Source organism: Heloderma suspectum, chromosome 4 (assembly GCF_057233095.1).
Source record: "Heloderma suspectum isolate Gila_16-S chromosome 4, 16-S_ref, whole genome shotgun sequence".
Lineage (NCBI taxonomy): Eukaryota > Metazoa > Chordata > Lepidosauria > Squamata > Helodermatidae > Heloderma > Heloderma suspectum.
The window spans coordinates 42453133-42478684 of NC_139461.1; the positions used below are offsets into that span (position 1 = coordinate 42453133).

The window sequence follows — 25552 nt, forward strand, 5'->3', positions numbered from 1 at the left end:
GCCCTCCAGATGTTTTGGACAACTCCCATGAGCCCCAGCCAGCATGGCCTATGACCAGGGATTATGAGACTTGTAGTCCAAAACATCTGGAGAGCACAAGGTTGGGGAAGAGGAATGAAAAGAACATCTGTAATTATCCTTCACCTATGTGGCCCTGAAGCGGCTTAGTGTGCACAGAACTCTTCTAAAAGCTCTTGTGCTGATACAAAGCCCTCACACATCTCAGGTGCGTGCCCCTTGTGCTATGCAGTATTTGCCCTTGTCTGCTGTTGTGTGGTCCATATTCACACTCCCTGGTCCTTATAGGCTGGAGAAGCCAACTGCCCTAGAACCAAGGAGGAAAGTACAAAGAACTGAGTGCCGCATGGCTCTTATTGACCATGTTCCCCTTTTTGACAAAACTAGAAGCACTGCTGTGTTAGCCCCAGTCCTAACTATTGGTTAATTAAGCTTGAGAGTGACTCCAGGAATGCAAAAGCAGCCAATAGGAAGTCTGTATGTGAGCGAAAATTGCCAGATAGAATGGCCACCAGAGGTAAGATAAATGGCCAGGCACTAAGCTTTTCAGTCTCACAAGAGCCAGGCCACAACAATAGATCTCACCTGAGGCACTCTCTGAGCAGCCCAACTGAGGCAAAGCTTCCTGGTAAAGTCCTACTACAGTAAGCTGAGTAGGGGGAAGTTAACCTCTGTGTACAAGCGGTAGTATCCAAAATACACACACACACACACACACACACCCTAACCAACCAACCTCTCGGGGTGAGGCTAAGGAGCCATTTTTCCTTGAGCCTCATGTGGCCTCGAGACACCATCCTGCCAGCAGTATATGCAACACTGGCTATGCTGGATGATGGAGCAATTGATGGATGGACTAACAAGAGACCAGTGCATGGTATCCTAAGGGCTGCTTCAATGGCCTGGAGGTCTCAGAACCTCCGCTGTTATGTAGGGCAGAAGTGAGCAAAAGTAACTTGGGAATTCAGCCTAGGGAGCTACTGAAGAAAAATCAAAATGAGGGGTGGGGGTGGGGGGCTACTATATCTCTCTCTGTCTGTCTCTGTCTCTCTCTCCCACACACACACACACACACACACGCGATCTCCTAGGATTATTTGGTTGGGATGAGTGGTAGCTGAAAAAGTGGAAAGGTGTTACTGCTATAGACAAAAGAGGGTCAGAATGTACCATACAAGGCTTCAAGTACCTCTAGTAAACTTAGAGTTAAGCCAGGAGGCATCTGGGATGTACGAGCTGTCTTCACTTTCTGACAAAGTCTGTGGAGACAAAGAGGATCGTCATCTGGGGTTTCATCTTTGTAATCTGTGCTTCCTTCTCCGGACTCACTCAAACATGTACTTTTAAAACTGCAGAGATATTGAGCAAGTACTACATGCAATGCGGGCTTCTCCCTACTCGCCAACAAGGTTGTGAAGGCCTAACAGCAGAGAGGACAAGGAACCCTTAGAGAACAAGACTGCATCAGCTCCCTTGTGCTTTTGTTATGCACTGCAAAGCTTCCGCCAGTGTTTGACATTCCTGTTTGCCCTTCCACCCAGGTGCAGTGACACTAATTATTTACTTTCCAGCTCTACTCCGCAAGACTGGAATGACAGCTGTGACTATGCAGTACAGAGATATTTGGGCCTGACAGTTCTGCTTAGACCACACAAGTCTTCCCACAAAAGGGTGGATTTGTAAATGCATGCACCAAACAAGTGCCATGCTTTTTTCCATCTGCATGGTGCTTGGTACCATCATTTCCATCCTTTTGGGCAATGCAGCAGCCACATCTATGCAGGGGCACCATACATAAACATAGGATTTATTGCACTGCACGAACATGGAAACGGGCAACATTTAGGGAGGAGAGAAGCATTGACCTCCCTCTGCGTTTTAAGGTCACAATTATTTTTCAGAAGTGCTTATATTTCTAGCCAACTCACTGGTTCTACAGTTAAGAACCCTCCTGGATAAGGCCATCTAGACTAGCATCCTGTTTGCCACAGTGGTCAACTAGATGCCTCAAGGAAGCTCAAACACTGGACATGAAGGCAAGAGCCCTCTCCCACTCTTGTTCCTCAGCAACTGGTATTCCGTGGCCATTTTGCCTCTGAACATGGCCCCATATAGTCATCATACCAATATCCATGCATAGATTTATCCTCCATTATCTATCCATTAAATGGGCCTTGTGCACTAGGTATGTATGCCACAGGCACAAATCCTATTGCAAAACAAAAAAAAAGTTTGATTCGACTTGATAACACTGCCATATTATTATGAAACATGAATGCTCTTACAATGTACTGTGCTTCCTTTGCAATTTCATCTTGTATATATATCCAAGAATAGGCTTTTAAATCTTGCTTCCTGACCCCTTGTTCCACATTGAAATCTCTAACCCTCTCACTACTGGAATCTGAAAGTGTCCGTACATGCAAATTCACCTTAACCTCAACACGCTTTGGCAACAGTTCTTTAACATGGCGTAAACAGAAGCAAATGGTCTTATGCTAAGTGTAGCATTTCCCACAGGCACTACCTTTTCTCGTTGTCCATAGTGGTCTGCATACCAAACCATTCCATATAGACATAGGAAAGTAGTAACAGCCTACAACATTGGAAATAGAAGGGAAAAAGAGAATGAGGTGGGGGAGAAGAGTCAAAATCTGCAACAGATATTATTTATTTATTACTGAAGGGATTTGTACCTGTCTTTCTGCAAGTCCCCTGCAAGATGGCATACAATACACTGTTGGGGTACTATGACTGCTCAATGGAGGAGAACAAGGACAACAAAAATTGAGGCCTTTTTCCTAGTGTAAACATAGGAGCCATTTCCATTACAAACATGTACAAGTTTTATACCTTTTACACTGAGCTGCCTTCCACCAAAGAATCTAAAAACTGCAGATAGTGAGGAGACTGAGAATTCTGTTAGAAATCCCTAGCTCTCCTGACAACTCTGCAGTATAGAAAAGGCCATAAATCAAGTAGATAGAAGAGACTTTTCAGTAATAAGGTTTCTTACTTACCTTGTTCAAACACAGTTTGACTGAGCTATTAACAGTGCAATTTTAAGCACATCTACTCAGAAGTCAGTCTCATTAAGCTCTCTAGTATGTATGCTTAAGACTGCACTCTTCATGTATTCCAGTTACTTGATGACAGCGAATCAAGGTTTTGATCCCTGTGCCATGCAACTCATCTGGCACAGTTAGCTTTTTAAGTTAGTAGAAACAGACTCGGGAGACCTCCTTGAATGCTGCCTTCCTCGTCTAGGGCTAAATGCATAGAGTGGGAACATGACACCTAGCCCCATCCCTGTCATTGCGTGCCCGACAGCTTTGCCACCTGGATGTCTGTGCGTTGACAGGGATATCTATGAAGGGGAACCCTTCGTATGTACAGTTGTACGCAGGAAGGCTTCCATGTAACCGGAGCCCATATGTAGGCTTTGCCTTTAGAGATGTGTGCATCAAAGTGCAGACGTTCAGAAGGCAGGACTCAGGGTTCCCATTAGTAGTGGGGTCAGGAAGCAAGGGCCCACTTCCAGGGGATGGCATTTCACTTTGAGCTCCTGTTGGCCTTAGTCTAGCAAAATACAGACAGGTCTTTGTGTTCTTCCCATTGGATTCCACAGTGCTCAAATGCTCTGCTGTTATTAGAAACCACAGCTTGAAGGACATTTTGGCTTCGTACAGATAGTACAATTTGCATTCGAGAAACAATGGGAAAGATATTTTACAAAGCTATCCTGGGAAAGTTTTTGAAGGACACAACATTCTTAAAAAATAAAATATATTATGAATAGGACTGTCATCCACTTAAAGAAATGTTAGGGCTGTCACCCAATTAAAGAAATAGCAGTCAACCATATGAATTTGAGAGTGCAGTCCTAGGCAAGTCTACTGGGAAGTAAGTCCAATAAAGTTCAATGGGACTTATGCCAAGGTAAGCATGTATAGAATTGAACTGTATAGGATTGCAGATTGATTAATTAATAGATCAACTAATGAATCAATCTATTGATTAAATTCGCATGAGTAACACAGTAGTTCTGAAACAAGAATATTTTTGTTCTGAAATGATATGCACATCATAGCAGACATCATTTTAGAAGAGACATTTCCTGTAATATGAGAGAAAGTGGTTAAATACCTCTTTTAAGATGGCCTTTCCCTCTACAGTTTTGTATTTAATTTTTAAAACCAAAACAACTGCATCTTTTTCCTCAATTATGCTTCTAAAAAAACAATTAGTCTAAGCAAGTCATAGGTTAGATTAAAGATTACAACTGAACTTATGAACTTGCCATGACTAGCATGCATTTAGGAAAAAACTAATTATAACTATGCAACTTAGGATGCAATCCTATGCATGTTTAGACAAAGAAAAAGCCTACAAGGGCTGGCTGGGGAATGCTGGGAGTTGTAGGCCTTTTCTCTGTTTAAACATGCATAGGATTGCACCCTTAGTCAGCTTGACTGGAGGAGCTGACTGAGACTGGTGTCACTTGGGAAGGAGCTTAACACTGCATATGCATGTTTGAATGGGTTGCAGCTGCTCTGCACTGAGCCACTTCTAAATCCCAGAGGGAGATGGTGTCCTCTTGGAAGTAAACACAGAAGTTAACCCTTAGTATAGCAACAAAGGGCTAAAACATTAATGTGTGAAAAATAAAGGAGAAAGAGGCACTTACCACACAAAGGAGCCAAAACACAACGTATAATATTTGCGTTTTGGAGAAGAGTTCTTGACCAAATTTGATGCACACGATAGCTTCAAGGAAACCAATAACACTGAGGGAATGACAAAAGAAATATAGTGTTGAGTTGTCATTTAACACATAGCACACTTTACAGCCTTCATTTTCTTTTTCTGTATTGTTTTGTTTATAATACTCTCATATTAGGGATGGGAAAGCAAGATATGGAGACCATCCATAAGGCAGCTCAACCCTTTAAAAGCTTCTAAAACCTCACCTTTACCTTCCCCCACTTTTAACAAATACCCCCTTCCCTTTTTTTGTTACAACTTTACTCCCCTTCTCCTTACAAGGAACTTTATGGATGGTTCCTTAGAGCATTTCTACATCTTGGTAAAAATTGCTTTGCAGCACAAACGTAAAATCTACATTGACCACAATATTCATATCTATTATAACTGCCTCTGTTTCTGCATTGTCAACAGGCAGATACCAACATAAATAGTATGCTGAAAACAAGCGAAAATGCATGAGAGAGGCAAAGATTAGCTCCAGAACAGCCACAGAGCCAATGGCTGAGGAGGAATAAAATCCTGATTGCTCTGTACTTCAGGAATTTGGTGGTTATGATATGACCAAAAATACACCACACTTGTGAATACTGTTATTACTCCTTCTAGTTGAAGACTCAGTGGTGAGTGCCACAAAGGCTGTAGACAAAACGAGGCCGCTAAGAAACAAGAGACAAGTATTAACATGCTTGGGGGAAAACACAAGTTTGCAGAAGTACAAAATAACTTAAAAACAAACTCTAAAGCAGGCAATGATAGCCTAGTGGTAAAATCAACCCCTGGCATCTCCCGTTAAGAGGATGTCTGATAGCAGGGCTGGGAAAGACCTTGGCATGAAAAAAAGAAGGAACACGTTCTCCCATGTGAGCCACTCCCAGCACTTAAGATGAGACCCTGTTCCACATGCCATTTTATGAGGAGGTAAGGTTAGCCTGTACTAGGATCAGGGCTTTCTCAATAGCAGACCTAGCTCTGTGGAACTCTGCCCAGAGAGATCCATACAGCTTCCTACTGTTAAGTTTCCAAAGATGGGCAAAGCTGTTTTTATTGGCCATTATTATTGTTACGATTATTACTATTATTATTATTATTATTATTATTGTTATTATTAATGTATTACATTACTAAAACGCCCATAGCCGAAGCTCCCTGGGCGGTTTACAGAAGTTAAAACATTAAAATACAATATAAACAGTTTAAAATCCATTTACATAAAGGCACACAGACAATATACACAAACAACATATAACTAAAAACAATTTTGAGCAGTCAGTCCTAACTGAAGACACATCCAGGACCGATTAAAACTCATCATGTGCTGCCATTGAAAATTAATTACTTTGCCTTTTTCTTGGTCCTTATATGGAATTCATTGCTGTGCTGTATCTTTTTATTTTTTTAATTGCCGTTTGCTTTATTTAGCTTATTTTATTGTATGGATGTTGTTGTTTTTATTAGATTGTGAATTTTCAAAATGGATATAAAAAGCAGTGTATAAAGGTGTTTATGGGTGCATTCCTATCTAGGTAGGCGGCCACCTCCGAACTCGGAGGTGACTGCCTATCCAAAGCAGGGCAGGAGAAGCATGGAGGGGATCGTTCCCTCCGCACTTCTCATGCCCTGCTTTTTCGGCTAGACAGCCAGTTGTGGCTGTCTAGCTGCCGGAGCACAGAGCGGGGAGGGAGGCTGCTGTATGACACATAGGATGTGTCGTACAGGCAGCTACGCTCTCCCCGCCCCGGAACGCCCCCCAGCCACGCCCCTTTCCGGTCGCTCCATTCTCCTCTTGCGAGCGCGGAGGAAGGGGCTGTTCCACACTGCCTCCAAGGCAGGGCAGAAGTGGGGGGAGGTCAGTTTTCCAGGAACTAACCTTGGGGCGCGGGCTCCAAGGTCGGTTCCCGGAAAACAACATATCCTATGGCTGTCTAGTTGCTGTCTAGCGGCCATAGGACTGCTCCCTAAATAAATGGCAGCAAAGGCAAAAGGAAATGTTCAGCTAGTACTGGGGCTGTATATAAGCCATAATTTTGTGGGAGCACAGGCAACACACGGAATGTGATTGGTCATGGAATTCAGCTTCCTGCTTTCCAGGACCTCTGTTTTCACTTTAAACGTTAATAAGAACAAGTTTCTGGCCCCTATGGTTGTAATGATATGGGAAACCAAAGGGGGTAGTTAAGATTTCCATGATAGGACATTTTTGCCTGCAGAGATTCTTATCTCTCCCTAAAATGAGCAAAATGGTTCAGAATAAAAGTGTGTAAAGTAAGATTATTTTTTAAAAAAATTGTGTCATTTCTATAGGTCCCAGAATTTAGCTTTTCTCAGTTCAGAATTTGGATTGCAGAATTTCCTTTCCTTCTTTCCTTTTTAAGCATAGCACATGCATGCACACATGGTTTTTAAAGCAAAGCACATGTATGCCATATTTCCCTCATGTATTTTACAAGGGTATTGATTTCACTGGATGTCCATGTTCGTTTAACTTATGGTTTAATATCATGTTTTAGAAAGGGAAACCTGAACCTTCCAATGAGACACTCATCAATTGTCACTAGATAGATGAAAAATCAATTCACCATACCCCCCCACCAAATAAATGAGATAGGGATAAGATGTCTGTCACATTATCTGTCTTTGATCATATCTGGTTCATCTGCAGAGCTCCCTGAACCAAAAAAACAATCTGAACTTAAGCAATATTAAAACCCAGTTATCCTACTTCATACTTAGAGAGCATCAGACAATTAAGGAGTTATATGATACAGAGTAAAAATGGAAGCTCTTGTCCCCAGCTACTTCTGCCAAGTACTGTACATGTATTTACACACGTATCTTTATGTTCTGGAAAATTAAACACCCATTAGAAATAAGAAGTACCTCTTAATGCAGATTTTTTTCACATTCCTTCCCTCTTGTAATTTTAAAAAAATGTTTTCCCCTCCCTTTGTTTCCCTCCCCTTCACTTGTTGACCTGGTTTGCACATAATGGTAGCAATTTGTGGGTTAATTAACCTATGGTTTGATGCAGTATGTGCTGGTGCACAAGCTACTTCCGATTTCAATATGCAGCCTCTTGTAGGTTGCTCTATAATGATCAGTTCTTAGATTAACTCTGGGTTGCTCAACCCACAAACAACTTTGAGTGTTAACCCATGAAGTGTCTGGGTTTGCCCAGCACGCACCGCAGCAAATCATAGGTTAATTAACCCATGATTTGCTGCTATGTGCGAACTGGCCCATTTTCTCCCCGCTCCCATTGTCAACATTGGACTGTGGGCTCTTTGAGGCAGGGACCCGTCTGAATTTTTTTATTTATTTGCTTCTGTTACTGTGTCAAGGCCCATATACATTGATTGAGTTAAAGGGGAATAAAAGGTAAAGATATCCTGATTGACTTGCCACAGGATCATGATGACAAGTTATTTGTTCCTCTTCTCCTCTCACCAGTTAAAGCTTTGCTCACAATGCTTACAGCATTCTAAAAGACAGCTTCAAGGCCTAGATATCGCAACCTGAAGCCATAAATGAAATAGCTGGCATAAAAGAAGTTTGAGGCAAAACAGCTAAATAAAAATGGACATGAACGAAGCATGAATCTCAGCCCATAGTTCTAAATGCATCTACAATGTTTGCAGCAGAATCAATACTTCTAGTACTGAACTTATTTAGTAACTAAAAGCGATGACATTAGAGGTGCACTCCACTGGTCCAGTTCGTGGAACAACCTCTAATTCAAGATCAACACATTCTTTTTTAAGCTGACAATCTATCCTCAAGCCTGGCCAAACTGTAGCTCCAAACAGTTAAAAAAAGCCAGAGAGAATCACAAGCTCCAGTAGATGCTGTGGCCCTTCCACGGCTCCTCATTCATTTCATCGAGATGTGCAAAGGACGACTTCCCAGTCTATCAATGAGGCTGTTCACATAACATGTAACCCACACTCAGTGGTTGAGTGTGGTTTGTTGCTGAACCACGGGTTATTTGTTGAACCTTGGGTTAGTGTGTTGTCTGAACCCAGGGCACTTTCTGCAGGGTGGCTTGTTAACCATGCAGTGTGGCTTGTTAACCACCCTGAATAACCCAACAACAAACCACGGGTTTTATTTTGTTCGTGAAAAATAAGCCACACTGCATAGTTAACACAAGACACCCTGTGGAAAATGCCCTGGGTTCAGACAACACGCTAACCCAAGGTTCAACAAATAACCTATGGTTCAACGACAACCCATACTCAACCACTGAGTGTGGGTTAGCATACTGTGCAAACCCAGTGGCTTCTGGTCATGATGACGACAGATTACCTTCTGTATCAGAGGCAGCCTCCCAGTTCTCATGATCGCAGAGGGGGAAAAAAGCCATAGTGGCTTATTTACCCCGCCATGTGTGCCAGACAATTAGCATAATTACCCTCAGCTGCACAGCTTGTCGTGTTGTGCGAACCCGGACAAGGTGACTTGTTGCCGTGAGTAACAAGCCACCCAGAATCCATGGGCTGTGACTGTGCAAACAGAATGCTGGCCTAGGTGGGCCTTTGGTCTGATCCAGGAGGGCTCTTCTTATGTTCTTAGGTTAATTAGTGGGAGTGTCATTTGAATTTCCTGCCTTGGGCATCAAAATATTTTGGGCTGGCCCTGAAGCCTCCCCTTTCTACCTAGGTTTAATGACATTGGTATTGTTTAGCAGACATTACTCAGGAAAGCAGACATATTATTTGGAAAGAGTCTTTTCTTTTGGCTAGGAGCAGAACAAGTGCTAGCTGTTCTAATGACATTAAGAACAAGACTCTGAAGATGGATCAGACACGGAGCAAGTGATGACAGGGAAATGTTCGGACCATGGCCAAATCAACAGATGAAATTACTTGTTTAACATTTGCCAAAGGCACGAAGCAGGAGTCCCCTGGTGCCTATTAGCTCAGCATGGCCTTCTTATACGGGCAGACTGTACCGATCTGAACATTGCTATTTCTGTAAATTCATGATTGGAAAAGTCTTCCTTTGAATGATGTTTACACTGATTTGTTTCTTTTCTTCCATTTGTGTGCAAGACAGAGAAAACACAATAAGTTCAGGAAGATTACAGAAAGCTAGAAATAGCCTGAAGGTCATCCAGCTCAGCCCAAACCAGATTATTTCACACACCAATATCCTCATGCCCCTTTCACCAAAGAATCCACACTACGTGGTGTCACAAGTTGCTGCATTATGCCAAGAAAGACTCACAGGCAAGAAAAAATCACTTAGAATGCAATCCTATGCATATTTAGACAGGAAAAAAAGTCCAGAACTCCCAGCATTCCTCTGCCAGCTGTGCATAGGATTGTACCCTTAACCATTTACATATGGTTCCAAGAATGGAGCCAAACCACATACTCCAGGAGAATGCCTAGTGGAAAGTGAGTCAGTTTCCTAAATGTTTTCTGAATTTTTAGAGAAATTCGGATCCCGTTTCAAAGGACCATGGGCCCGTTCACACATTACTGGAGCAATGTAGGAGCCATAAAATGAAGCCAGATGGAAAAGAATAGGCATGGATCCTGTGAACCATGAAGGGAAGGAAGCTCGCAAAAGACACTTGCTGTAGTTCGGTGGCAGAGCCCCTGCTTTGCATGCAGAAGGTCCCAGGTTCAATCCCCGACATCTCCAGGTAGGGATGGAAAAGACTCCTGCCTGAAACCCTGGAGAATCGCTGCCAGTGAGTGAGTAGTAGAGAATACTGAGATAGATGGACCAATGGACCAACGGTCTGAGTCACTATGAAGCCGCTTCCTATGTTTGTATCCCGTCGCTCACTCACACGCCACCACAAACTCATATGTAAACACACACACAGTGACAAATGCAGGATTAAGGGAGCGTTTACCAGAGGTGTGGTGCTCGTGCAGCAGATTTATGCACTGTGCTTCAACAAAGTGAGGAACAGCTAATTCTGAAGTGGGGAAATTAGCTCAAACATTGAAGTCCAAAAATACAGATTTTATTTACAGATTTTGTTCTTAACACCCCCAAGCACGCATGTTACAAAAGAAAAGAAAACAAACCCCTGCTTGGTTAGCATGCCAGCCCTGACCCCACAGCACATGGAATCGTATACTGGTTCTAATAAGCCTAACATAGGCTGACTGCTGCTGTATGTTGGCATTTAAAACATCTATACAGAGCTTTTGACTAGGCTGATTCTTTTCAATGTTAGATTATGCTTCTCTCTAAATGGTAATAACTGAAATGTGATTGAAATGGTAGTGTTATGGTAGAATCACAGAATAATAGGGTTGGAAGGGACTTATAAGACCATCGAGTCCAACCCCCTGCTCAATGCAGGAATCTAAGCAATTCATATTGAAATGAATTGCTTATACATTGCTGAAATGGTGACTGATGATACCTCATTTGGTGCATTATTCTTATTGTTTTCATTTTGTATTCTGTCAGACTGAACAGTTTCCCTTGTGGAAAAGCGGCATACAAAAGCCCTATACATTCTTTTCTCCACGTGACCAAAACCGTGAGGAGAGAGAGAGCAGGGCTACACGACCTGGCCACACCCCCATACTCCCCAGGCATTGGGAGGTACGTCTGCAGAGGGGGAGACGGCTGAACGCACACAGGTGCTTAAGGGTGTTGCCATGAGCTGGAACCCATGCGCAGCCCTGCTTTCTCTTCACGCTCGATTAACTGCATGGAGAAAAGAACACTTGAATAGGGCTAAAATTAAAGTCTAAACTAATAAATGTCACAACTGCAGGTTGAGGCATTAAGTATCTAAGATTACTTTCCAGCAACTATTTCAAGGAAAATAAACATCCAAGCTATTTGTCAGCCCCAGGCCATGCTCTGAAGACACAGGATGCAGCAATTTTGCTGACACTAAGCATGCCTAGGTCTGGGTCCAGGGCCTGGATAGGAATCTATCTGGGATCCTATGTATGCCATCTTGATTTCCACAGAAGACAGATAGGAAATAAATATAAGAAATATATACAATAAATTACATATTTTATAATAAGATTTATATATATATATTTCTTTATGTAAGAAATATATAAAATAAATTTCTTATTCTCAGGGCGCTTTGGGGAGCAAAGGTTTCTCTTCTCATTGAGTCAGATCACAAGAGTCTTAACATTTTCAACTACAACAAAAACTTACCCAAACACCCAGCACTGAGTTCCTACCCTTTTGCACTGTGTGTCTGTGAGGTAAGCATAGTACTGTCTGGATCAAAAAACAGAAAAAAAGTAAGTGAAACAGATAATTACACACTTCAATGATAGCTAGCAAAATTATTTTTTTTTTGCCCCTATTCAATTTTATGAGACAGGAGTGCAATTAAACATTGTAAGGCCTCTAGGACAGGGGTACAGAACAGTGGGTAGTATCCAATGTTATTCCTATGCAGAGTAGACCCATCAAAATGAATGGGACTTAAGTTAGTTGTGACTAATCCAAGTCTCATTAATTTCATAGAATCATAGAACAGTAGGCTTCGAAGGGGCCTATAAAACCATCGTGTTCAACCCCCTATTTCAGTGGGTCTAGTCTACATAGGACTAACATTGGATACTATCCAGCATTTGGCTAGGGGGCTGGATTACCCACCACCACCAGGCCCTCTATGGGCTGGATGGCATCAGTAGGTGCAGCCTCACCCACTGAGGTCATCACCCGCCTCCGCCTCCCCTCCCAGCATTTTAGCCTTTCTCTGTGCTGGGAGAGGCACAGAGTTCTATGCCTCTCTCATCATGGAGAAAAGGACTTGTCCAGCATTGTGCAAAGCAACCACGCCTTCCAGTGCTGACGAAGTCCCTGGCTTCTCGCGTTGCTGTGTGAAGCTACTTGGCCTTTGCCCTTAAAGAGCAGCTGCTCTTCCTAGAAGTGGTTGAGTCCCCGCCAGCCTGCATTCCCACTGTTATCTCTGACCTGAGATAGGAGATAACCATGGAAATTCCCTCCAGGAGGGATTCTTCCAGGCATCGGGCCTTGAAGGAGCCTAGGAGACTCCACGGGTCAGATTAGGCCTGTGGGCTGGGGTTCTGCATCCTTGCTCTTTGATGACTGCCAGCAAAATAAAACAATCACACAGAGCACTAAAAGCAGAAAAGATACGTTCCCAGCCCCCTGCCCGAAGACTAGCAAATGTTTCTATTTGTAATCGTAACTGTCAAGCTGACGTTATATTTGTACAACAATGTTTGAAATTTGGTAAACTATACAGTCAAGACAGATGTACAACTGAGAATGATAAAGTGGGCAGAAAAGCCAGGTAGACTACCAGTGGAATATCTTGGTTTGCCTACATGCAGAATAGTACAAAGCATACACAGCATTAACCTCAGATCAACAAATTTGGATTTTTCTGTTAAGAGTCTATTTTGAAGTTGTTTCTCATATTAAAAGAAAGCTCCTATGAGATTTGACTGAGGAAAGGAGAAAGCCGTGTTTCGAGAATAACAGTGCAATCGTATATATGTATACTCCAAAATAAGTTCATTTGAATTTAATGGGGCTTACTCCTCGGCAATGGGTATAGGATTGCAGAGATCCTTTGAATGTGGACAGAGATCTTTTGGATAAGAAAACTAAGAGCACAATCCTATCTATGCATGCTTAGACAGAAAAAGGGTCCTACAATTCCCAGCATGCCCCAACCATGCATGGCTGGCTGGGGCATGCTGGGGGTTGTACGTTTTTCTGTCTAAACATGCATAGGATTGCGCCATAAAGCTTGCAATCCTTTGTACACTTGACTGGGGGTAAGCCTCACTGAACACAGTGGGACTTCCTTCTGAGTAAGATTGCACTGCACAGAAATATGTTAACGGAATGTGAACCAGAACTGTGTTCAAAGATAGCAGGCCTGTAACCAGAAAGCAAGGAATTGTTGAACAGCCAAAATATAAATACAAGCAGCCTAATATGCTTAATGTTATTTGACTGTATTACGACTTACTGAGCAACAGGGGAGAATGCTGCCTGCACTTTCCCTTATGGCTCTTTTTGGACATACCGATAAATCATAATGTAGCACTACATGCTTTAGCAGCAGCTAGCCTTGGGCTCACGCGCAGCTCTCACTCTCCTCTCCTCCTCCAGTGTTGCTGTAGTGATGGAGATCAGAAGCATTCACTTCCTGTTTTAAATCAACCAGAGTTTCTTGGTACATCTGAACAGGACCAGGGGCGGGTGGGGGGAGACTTCTTAATTAAACTATGTTTTGTTTTTCAAGTAAGACAGGATCAAACTGTGGCTTGTTTAAAATTAACCACAGTTGCCCCAGTTTGGACTTAATAACAAAGTCTGGCTAGTTTAAAAATGGAAGAATATGCTTCTAGTCTCACAGCTGCATATCACAGCTGAAGGGGGGAGTATGAAAGCATGAGGCTTGCTGCTGCACATTCATGCAACACTAAACCACTGCCTTGTTGTGGCGAAGGGGCTTGTGTAACTCAGTGAAGCCATAAGGTATGCCGTGCAGGGCCACCCAAGATGGACAGGTCATGGTGGAGAGTTCTGACAAAATGTGGTCCACTGGAGAAGGAAATGGCAACCCACTCCAGTATTCTGGCCAAGAAAACCCCATGGAACATATGACAAGGCTAAAAGATATGATGCCGGAAGATGAGCCCCTCAGGTCGGAAGGGGTCCAATATACTACTGGGGAAGAGCAGAGGGAATTTCCAAGTAGCACCAGAAAGAGTGAAGCGGCTGGGCCAAAGCAGAAAGGACACTCAACTGTGGATGTGTCTGGTGGTGAAAAGAAAGTCAGATGCTGTAAAGAACAATATTGTTTAGGAACCTGGAATGTCAGATCAATGAATCAAGGTAAGCTGGAGGTGGCCAAACATGAGATGGCAAGATTGAACATCGACATCTTGGGAATCAGCGAACTAAAATGGACAAGCATGGGCGAATTTAATTCAGGTGACCATTATATCTACTACTGTGGGCAAGAATCCCTTAGAAGAAATGGAGTAGCACTCATAGTCAACAAAAGGGTGGGAAAAGCAGTACTGGGGTACAATCTTAAAACGATAGAATAATCTCAGTACAAATCCAAGGCAAACCATTCAAAAGTACAGTAATTCAAGGCTATGCCCCAACCACTGAGGACGAAGAAGCTGAGGTTGTTCGGTTCTATGAAGACCTACAACACCATCTAGAACTAACATCAAAAAAAGATGTCCTCTTCATCATAGGGGATTGGAATGCCAAAGTAGGAAGTCAAGAAATCACCGGAATAACAGGCAAGCATGGCCTTGGTGTACTAAATGAAGCAGGACAAAGGCTAAGAGAGTTTTGCCAAGAGAACATACTGATCATAGCAAACACTCTTTTCCAACAGCACAAGAGGCGACTCTATACATGGACATCATCAGATGGTCAATATCGAAATCAGATTGATTATGTCCTTTGCAGCCAAAGATGGAGGAGCTCTATACAGTCAGTCAAAACAAGACCTGGAGCTGACTGTGGCTCAGATCATGAGCTTCTTATCGCAAAATTTCGGCTTAAATTGAAGAACGTAGGGAAAACCACTAAACCATTCAGGTATGACCTCAATCATATCCCTTATGAATATACAGTGGAGGTGAGGAATAGATTTCAGGGATTAGACCTGATAGACAGAGTGCCTGAGGAACTATGGACGGAGGTCTGTAACACTGTTCAGGAGGCAGCAATCATCCATCCCAAAGAAAAGGAAATGCAAGAAAGCAAAGTGGCTGTCTGATGAGGCTTTACAAGTAGCTGAGGAAAGAAGGGAAGTGAAAAGCAAGGGAGAAAGGGGAAGATATACCCAACTGAATGCAGAGTTCCAGAGAATAGCAAGGAGAGACAAGAAAGCCTTCTGAAATGAACAATGCAAAGAAATCGAAGAAAACAATAGAATGGGAAAGACTAGAGATCTCTTCAAGAATATTGGAGATCTCAAGGGAACGTTTTGTGCAAAGATGGGCATGATAAAGGACAAAGAAGGCAGGGACCTAACAGAAGCAGATGAGATGAAGAAGAGGTGGAAAGAATACACAGAAGAACTATACAGGAAAGATCTGAATGTCCCTGAGAGCCATGATAGTGCGGTCACGGAACTTGAGCCGGACATCCTAGAAAGTGAAGTCAAGTGGGCCTTAGGAAGCATTACTAACAACAAAGCTAGCGGAGATGATAGTATTCCAGATGAGCTATTTACGATCCTAAAAGATGATGATGTTAAAGTGCTGCACTCAATATGCCAACAAGTTTGGAACACTCAACAATGGCCGCAAGACTAGAAAAGGTCAGTTTACATTCCAATTCCAAAGAAGGGCAATGCCAAAGAGTGTTCATACTACTGTACAATTGCGCTCATTTCACATGCCAGCAAGGTTATGCTCAAAATCCTACAAGCTAGGCTTCAGCAGTATGTGAACCGAGAACTACCGGAAGTACAAGCTGGGTTTCGAAGAGGCAGAGGAACTAGAGATCAAATCGCCAACATTCGCTGCATCATGGAGAAAGAAAGAGAATTCCAGAAAAACGTCTATTTCTCCTTCATTAACTACGCTAAAGCCTTTGATTGTGTGGATCACAACAAACTGTGGCAAAGTGTTAAAGAGATGGGAGTACCAGACCACCTTACCTGTCTCCTGAGAAACCTGTACGAGGGTCAAGAAGCAACAGTAAGAACTGGACATGGAACAACTGATTGGTTCAAAACTGGGAAAGGAGTACGACAAGGCTGTATATTGTCACCCTGCTTATTTAATTTATATGCAGAGTACATCATGAGAAATGCCAGGTTGGATGAATCACAGGTCGGAATTAAGATTGCCGGGAGAATTATCAGCAAACTCTGATACGCAGATGATACCACCCTAATGGCAGAAAGCGAAGAGGATCTCAAGAGCCTCTTGTTGAGGGTGAAAGTGGAGAGTGCAAAAGCTGGTTTGAAACTCAACATTAAAAAAACTAAGATGATGGCATCTGGCCCCATCACTTCCTGGCATATAGAAGGGGAAGAAATGGAAGCAGTGACAGATTTTATTTTCTTGGGCTCCAAGATCACCGCAGATGGTGACTGTAGCCATGAAATTAAAAGACGCTTGCTCCTTGGGAGGAAAGCTATGGCAAAGCTAGACAGCATAGTAAGAAGCAGAGACATCACCTTGCCAACAAAGGTCCATCTAATCAAAGCTATGGTTTTCCCAGTAGCAACGTATGGCTGTGAGAGCTGGACTATAAGGAAGGCTGTGTGCCGAAGAATCGATGCTTTTGAACTGTGGTGCTGGAGAAGACTCTTACGAGTCCCCTGGACTGCAAGGAGGTCCAATCAGTCCATCCTAAAGGAAATCAACCCTGACTGCTCATTGGAAGGACAGATACTGAGGCTGAAGCTCAAATATTTTGGCCACCTAATGCGAAGAGAAAAGTCACTGGAAAAGACCCTGATGCTGGGAAAGACTGAAGGCAAAAGGAGAAGGGAATGGCAGAGGATGAGATGGCTAGATAGCACCCCTGATGCAATGAATATGGACTTGAGCACACTCCGGGAGAGAGTGCAGGACAGGAAGGCCTGGCGTGCTATGGTCCATGGGGTCACGAAGAGTCGGACACGACTTAACGACTGAACAACAAAACCATGATTTAGCATTATGTCCAAACCAAGCCTGAATCTCTACAAGTGAAAGGACTAGATAGAGGCCTACTTTTTCCAATGAAAGCTAAAAACATTCAGGGAGGGCCTAGGCCCCTTCCAGGCCCTCTGAAGCTATAGCTCTGGCTAGTTTCCAAGCCACTTTATAATGAAAAACATGAAACAAAGAAAAAATTACCTCACTGTAGGTGCTGTAATGATTCCAATGAAGAGGATTCTACCCCAACTTAAAGCGTGACTTGCATAGAAAACAAATATATGTTTCAAGAAAAATGTGTTCAATTCAGTCAACTAAAAAAGAAGGACCAAGAAGAAAACAATCAGCTAACAACATTATATATTCGGGACAAACAAGATAGACAGCACACCTTATTAGTAACTGCTTATGTTTCATTCCAGGGCGATATATACATGGCACTGCTAGTAGCTTATGCAGGATCTGCCTTGTTTTTCTCTTCCTTAGGAACAGTGAATTATGAACTACACCAATAGGATGAGACTATTTTGACTTGCCAGGTAATCAATGGGTTTAAATGTCTCCATTTTGGAGACTGAAACATGTAGCTTCTCTTTTTTCTCCTTTCCTTCTCTCTCTCCCTTTCAGTACACTGGAGGCATAAAACTGGTGGAGGTGCTCTGCTTTTCTTGACAAATGTAATCCAGTTAATTATAGCTTGCCCTGCCATTATGTACAGTGCCTTGCGTAAGTATTCACCCCCTTTTGACTTTTCCATTTTGTTGTGTTTCAACCTGGAATTAAAATGGATTTAATTAGGATTTCTTGTCACTGATCTACACAAAATAGTCCATAATGTCAAAGTGGGGGAAAGATCTACATATTTTACAAAATGATTTACAAATAAAAAACGGAAAAGTCTGGACTACGTAAGTATTCACCCCCTTTTGCTGTGACACCCCTAAATAAGCTCTGGTGCAACCAACTGCCTTCAGAAGTTACATAATTAGTTGGATGGAGTCCACCTATGTGCAGTTCAAGTGTCACATGATCTCAGATTACATACACCTGTTTCTGGAAAGCTCCAGTGTTTGTTGGAGAGCATATCTAAACAAACAGTATCATGAAACCAAGAAGCTATCAAAACAAGTCTAGGATAAAGTTCTGGAGAAGCACCAATCAGGGTTGGGTTATAAAAAAAATATCTCAAACCATGAACATCCCCTGGAGCACCATTAAATGCATGATTACAAAATGGAAAGACTATGGCACAACTGCGACTCTGCCTGGAGTAGGCCATCCACCAAAATTCAGTGACCAGGTAAGGAGGGCATTAATTAGAGAAGCAACCAAGAGGCCAATGGTAACTCTGAAGGAACTGGAGAGATCCACAGCTGAGAACCATCCATAGGACAGCTATCACCCAGCTGTTCCACAAAGCTGGGCTTTATGGAAGAGTGGCGAGAAGAAAGCCATTGCTGAAAAAAAAAAGAAGCCCATATCAAATCCCATTTGGGTTTTGCCAAGAGGCATGTGGGAGACACAGCAAACATGTAGAAAAACTTCTTTGGTCTGATGGGTCCAAAATTGAACTTTTTGGCCTTACCACAAAATGCTATGTGTGGCGCAAAGCCAGTGCTCATCACCCTAAGAACACCATCCTCACAGTGAAGTGTGGTGGCAGCATCGTGTTGTGGGGATGCTTTTCATTGGCAGGGACTGGGAAGCTGGTCGGGACTGAGGGCAAGATGGATGGAGCCAAATACAGGGCAATTCTAGAGGAAAACCTGTTTCAGGCTGCAAGGGACCTGGGACTGGGGCAGAGGTTCACCTTCCAGCAGGACAATGACCCTAAACACACAGCCAAAGCTACACTGGAGTGGTTTAAAAACAAGAACCTGAATGTCTTAGAATGGCCCAGTCAAAACCCAGATCTCAATCCGACTGAAAATCTGTGGCAAGACTTGAACATTGCTGTTCACCAATGGTCCCCATCCAACCTAACAGAGCTTAAGCAATTTTTCCAGAAGAATGGGCAAGAACTGCAGGATCCAGATGCGCAAAGCTGTTAGAGACTTACCCAAAAAGGCTCACAGCTGTAGTTGCTGCCAAAGGTGCTTCTACCAAGTATTGACTGAGGGGGCTGAATACTTATGCACCCAACAAATGCCAGTTTGTTTAATTAACTTCTGCACCACAATAAAAATATTTTGCACCTTCAAAGTGTTAAGTATGCTGTGTAAATCAAATGGTACAAACGCCAATTAAATGCATTTTAAATCCAGGTTGTAACACAAGATGTGGAAAAATCAAAGGGGGTGAATACTTACGCAAGGCGCTTAGGGTGAGATGGCCATTTGAAGTGGCAGGTTTCGTGGTACCATAAAAGAGTATCACATTTCTCAACAACCAAATTTATTGTCAGATTTTACCACCATGAAGACGCCATCTGGATTTTCTGTGTCGGACACCAAAATGTCTTGGGCAGTCTTCACATCTTATTTTATTTTACTATTCCATTTTTATCTTCTCCTTCCTCCAGGGAGCTCAGGCCTTCATGCCCACCAGACTGCACTTTACCCCAATATACCTATCTAGCCCTGGCTGTGGAATGCTCTCCTCAGAGAGGCTTACTTGGTGCCTACTTTTGAAATCAGGCAAAGATTTCTGATCGGTTTTATCTCTGTTGATCATTTTGAAGCTGCTTTGTATTTGTTTTATTTCTACTAAATGTTTTATGCTGCTTTTTTAAGCTGTGTTGTTTTAATATTTTTACTGTAAGTCACCCTGGGCGCTTGTTAAGGGGTGAAGGGTATACTTTCCTAAAAACATACAAAAGGAACTCAAATATCTCGACCGGCACCCTCCCTAGTTTATGGTATTTGCTTGTACATCACACAACAGGTTTAATCTACACTGACCAGATATAGTCCAGTGTCAGTTGAGATGGGCTGGGCTTTGATGTCACTGGGTTTTGTGTTTTTGTTTTGCTTTGCTTTTTACCTGCCAGATAATCATGAAAAGGTATACTCCAGCCACTCTTTGAAATGAAGACTTGGGATCGAACCAGCGAACGTAAGTCCAGCTTGCTGGAGTGAACTGTAATACAGCTCTCTTGATTTTACCTGTGGTGGTGTGAATGTCCCTGAAAGTAGACAAGCACAGCTGTTAAAAAAAAGAAGGGAATCAAGACTGCATCATCGTATAACAAATCACGATACAGCAGGGCTCTACCATAGTGCGATTCACAGCAGAGAAAAGTGCACTAAGAAGCAGGCCTTAGTGACTATTCTAATTAAGCAAGCAACTGTGTGCTACCAAAAGAAGCTTGCCCCAAAGCACCTTTTCACATACACGGTTCACTCTTGAAATGGAACAAAGCCAAAAAATTTAAAGCACTTAAAGGTGCAATCCTATGCATGTTTAGACAGAAAAAAGTCCTACAACTCCCAGCATGCATCAGCCAGATGTACTAACTGGGGCATGCTGGAAGTTGTAGGACTTTTCTCCTATCCAAACATGCATAGGATTGCACCTTAAGAACAATTTCCTATGCTGTTCACATAGACACTCAAAAAACAAAAACAAATGCTAAGCTTTTGAAAAACTGTTCCCTTTGAGGAAAAATATTTGAAAGATCTGAGATTCTGGGCATCTCCACTCATTTTTTAACTATTTAATAATTATCCTTCCAATTAAAGATAAACAACCCACTAGCGAGTGCGTCAATGCCAATTTTAGTACTTAGGGTGTCCTTATAGGGACTGGTGTCTCTTCTTATACATACAAACATTAGTGCCAACTAGTTTGGCCTAGTAAATGACCCACACCAGGATTCAAAGGCCTGTATGTGATGTTCCATGCTGTATTCTAGGACTTTTCCAGTCTCCCCTTCCCACTGCATCTACGTGCATTCTCCAGTAGCTGCTCCAGAAGGTTGAGAGACACTCTGGGGCAGCAATTAATGTGGCACAAGGAGGCACAATGCCCTCCGAAGCACCAGATGAAAAGTTTACAAAGATCCCTTTTAAATGTACATCATTACATCTGCAGTAAAGGGGTAACGGAGGATAGCCCTCATTACTTCTTTAGTTGCCTCATGCGAGACGATGATGTTCAGAGCACATTTCTCCCCCTCACAGCCAGAGGGATATGAACATTGATCTAAGTAACAAGAGAACTGAACACTCATTTGAAAATGATAGTGGACTTCCTACCCCCTGGCAAATCACATCAAATTTATTTTGATTCTTGTGATCAAGCATTAGCTGGATAAATGGATCTGTATGGTGTGTATATGATTATGAGGTCCATCTGGAAGGACATTCCCACTTTTCTAACCTTGTGGTTTTATTTAACTGTTTCTATTATTGGTCATTCAATCCTAAAGGAAATCAACCCTGACTGCTCATTGGAAGGACAGATACTGAAGGTGAAGCTCAAATATTTTGGCCCCCTGATGCGAAGAGAAAACTCCCTGGAAAAGACCCTGATGCTGGGAAAGACTGAAGGCAAAAGGAGAATGGGATGGCAGAGGATGAGATGGCTAGATAGCATCACCGATGCAATGAATATGAACTTGAGCACACTCCAGGAGAGAACAGAGGACAGGAAGGCCTGGCGTGCTATGGTCCATGGGGTCACGAAGAGTCGGACATGACTGAATGACTGAACAACAACATTACTGGTCATGCCACAATAAACAAATAGGAAGGTGGTGCAGCTGGAAAGGAGGAACCCAATTCTGTATGCATGGAAGTGCTTCCCTTTCGTGCCCAGGGACCTTTGGATCCTGGCTACGGGCAACAAATGCAACTGACTTAATAACTGCCAGGAACAGTTGTGGGTTTTCTTTTCTTTTTACTCAGCAAAACCAGCCATCCACAAGAAGCATCTATGGTGTGCACAGCCATCTTAGAATACAGTCCCAAAATACATGGCTGTGTGTGTAACTACAACACTCCTAATCCCTGCTAGTAAGAAGTACAGGATCAAAGCTTAAAATGGAGGCTGTTTTCCCAGAGTGGCAATGCAGAGAATTGCAGAAAATAATCATTTTCAAAAAGGAATAGGCAAAATGGGAAACCTTTAAATCAAATTCTCACCTTTTGTACTTTCGCTCCCCACCCAATTTTAGATTTAAAAAGAAATAACATGGAACAGTGTAGTACAGGAGTATAGCCTGTACACTCCAATTCTATAATATTAATTATATAAGGATTAAAAACCAAAAGAGCTTTCTTCCTTCAAAGTTACTTGGATTATAATAACGTAGTAAGAGAACAGAGTTAAGGTGTATGTTGCATGCTTGTGGGTGTCATTTTGGAACATTGTTTACATAGCTGAACCATATATTTGGTTACAGGATTAATGGCATAATCCTATACATGTTTACTCAAAAGTAAGCCCCACTGTATTCAAGGAGGCTTACTTCCAGGTAAATGTGGAGCTGGAGCCTAAGAGGGAAATCAAAGGTTGCTGATGGGAATTCAAAATGAAGGAGACCATGAATTACCACGGTTTCTTTACTTGCCTCTTCGGATAAACAATATTGCAATCCATCAACAATGTTGTAATCCATTAACATCATAGGGAAGTGGAATTTAAAAAAAAATCACAGCACTCATACTGATTTAAGAATTATCTTTAACAGTGGGTCTGTAGGGTCACATACCTTGTGATTTCCAATCTACACGAGTCAATCTAACATGAGGTTTAAGATTTCGGATAACCCTGAGTTAGAACTCCTAGTGAACAAGTGCATTTTAAACATTTTCCACATTACTGGGAATTCAGAAATACTAGCATGAATAATTTAAGTGTTAAAGTGGCCTGCAATTGGACAACCTCTACAATTTACAGTCTCCCAAATGTTTATTTCAGAGTTTTCATACTGCAGTATCATTAATACAATGTTTATTGGCTTGTATCTGAGACCTACTTGAAACTTGCCCAGTGATAGGTCCTCATCTCCAACCAACGACAAACTACCATGCCCAACCAGATGCCACCCCCGTTACATAGCAGGATGTCCAAAATGACTTGATCCCACCAGCATTCAGCAAAATTAGGCAGCAGATGCATGAAGAACAGCTACAGAATACAGCAAAAAGATTCTGGGTGAGAAATTCATACAGACAAAGGTTTCTTTTCAACATAAAAATGTGATTTTACATAACAACAGGTGTTGAAAATATAGAAAATATTTCTCATATTACAGCTGGTGTTGAAAATATAGAAAATATTTCTCATATTACAGCTGAATTGGACCAAAGACTATCGACCTGTGATTTCAGAGGGCTCTGGATCAGTTTGTGCTTCTTGGCAAGAAAGCACTATTATGCTTGCTCTCTAAAGTCACAGTTGTATGTTCCAAAAAGACAGTAGTAATTGTTCAGTGTTAAATTGATTGCCTGAGGTGCCAACACCCTGCACTAAACAAAATAATCTTGCTACAAATAATAATTTAGAATATATACTGTTAAAACTTGCTTTAAGTTAGCGTCCTTCAGTTACACACTGACAGTTTGTATATTTATTTTATTTAATGACACAATCTGGAGAACAACAGCGTGAAACCTGATAGCTGTTAAACGTCTAAGGGCACAATCCTAAGGGCACAATGCAGGTTTAGTCAGAAAAAAGTCCTACAATTCTCAGAATGCTGGACTTTTTTTCTGACTAAACCTGCATAAGATTGCGCCCTAAGAACGTCATTTTCCATTAAATTCTGCCCTTTTAAACTTGGCGTCTTGACTATGTATCAGTTACCAAGTGTTAGAAGACAAGCACTGGTGTAAAAATGGACTTCCTCTAACAACTTTGATACAGGCTAGTGCAGATAGGTAACACAAAATGAATCTGAACAGCGACGAAAGCTGCACCTCTTGTGCCTCTCATACTCCTAAGTTTCCCTTGTGGTCCATTGTGTGAAAATCCATCTTAACCTATTCTGATTAACAAGTATTCAAAAGGAAGCATACAGAACTTATTCACTGATTAAGATATGGCTTCCAAGCAAAAAAACACCATCTACCCATTGAGAGGAAATAAGTGAATTCCAGATGGATAACTTGAAATGCGAGCTTGACTTAGAACCTGATAAATACCGCTCAGCAACAGTCACAGACTTTTAGCAAAGATTCAGTTTGTAAATAGGAGGATTCCTCAAGACTGAATTAAGTCAACACGCTGAATTAAGTAAACCTCTGCTGCAGGGTGCCAATTTAGTACTGACGCTCTTGAGCTGTCCCTGCAGAGCCAGAGGAACATTGCTCTGAGTGGTCTGCCAAATATGTCACACCATCAAACACTCATGTGTTGGCACGGTTAAGACTTTGGATCAGGTTATCAGGAACATTATGACTTTAAGAACCAATGCAGTATACTCAAGGAGACACTGATCTACAGAGTTTTGTGCACTTTCTTAAGCACAAAATGCTATTGGTTGTCACATAATTTTGCCTTTACATATTTGAACGCAACCAAAAACCGCAAGCCATTAACCTGCCTCAAATTCACTGCATAATGCAGCAAGCACACGGTCACCGCTGGAAGCATTCTGAAAAGTTGCGACGTGTCGCACACTGAGAGTGCTTTCTGACACCATGGAAAGGGCACTGACAATTTTATAATGAACTATAGTCAATGTGGGATGAGACACTGCGAAGAGAACTAGTAAAGGTAGGGAATGGTTTAAGTAGCTTATTTATCCAAGCCTGTGTGACACTTGATCAATTTTAATTAGGTAGAAAAATAACCAAACAGGTTGATTTGTCCCTTGAATTTGTAGAGCACACATGGCTTCAAGCCATCAGCAGAGATTTTATTCTGCCTTGTTAAAATGTTTAGCTGGATCTAATAGGAAGCGCATATTACTTTAATTCCTGTCCAACTGGAGGATCATTCTTATGTAACCTAATGCTTTTTAACCTAAGGATATGGACTTGAAGCTTTTGAAGATAAATGAAAAGATTAACCAGCTTTGGTGTGGATGTTAAATAATGGAGGTCATATTAAACATCCTAGCTCTGATAAAGATTACAGGAGCAAAATCTTTTCAATAGCTTAACTGTATGATAACATTTTCAAGTTATATCAAAAGTTACTGAGAAATGGTCCAGTCGTAAAATCACATGGCTGAATCTCTTAAGAGGCACACATGATCATATGCTACAATA

The 25552-nt window shown here is 42.1% G+C and overlaps 1 protein-coding gene across 3 annotated transcripts in view; it reads right to left on the minus strand.

Moving 5' to 3' along the window:
- PTDSS1 (phosphatidylserine synthase 1) overlaps positions 1-25552 on the minus strand; it is a 50769-nt gene that overhangs the window by 7917 nt on the left and 17300 nt on the right. For 2 of the 3 annotated variants that reach the window (XM_084849068.1, XM_084849070.1), the window contains exons 6-12: positions 23314-23465; positions 20376-20517; positions 17595-17707; positions 11935-12000; positions 4706-4805; positions 2546-2614; positions 1208-1277 (exon numbers count right to left, since the gene is read on the minus strand). In XM_084849068.1, coding sequence (XP_084705194.1) covers positions 1208-1277; positions 2546-2614; positions 4706-4805; positions 11935-12000; positions 17595-17707; positions 20376-20517; positions 23314-23465 — 712 coding nt within the window. The remainder of the gene's footprint in view (positions 1-1207; positions 1278-2545; positions 2615-4705; positions 4806-11934; positions 12001-17594; positions 17708-20375; positions 20518-23313; positions 23466-25552) is intronic. The other variant, XM_084849069.1, reaches the window with a different exon arrangement.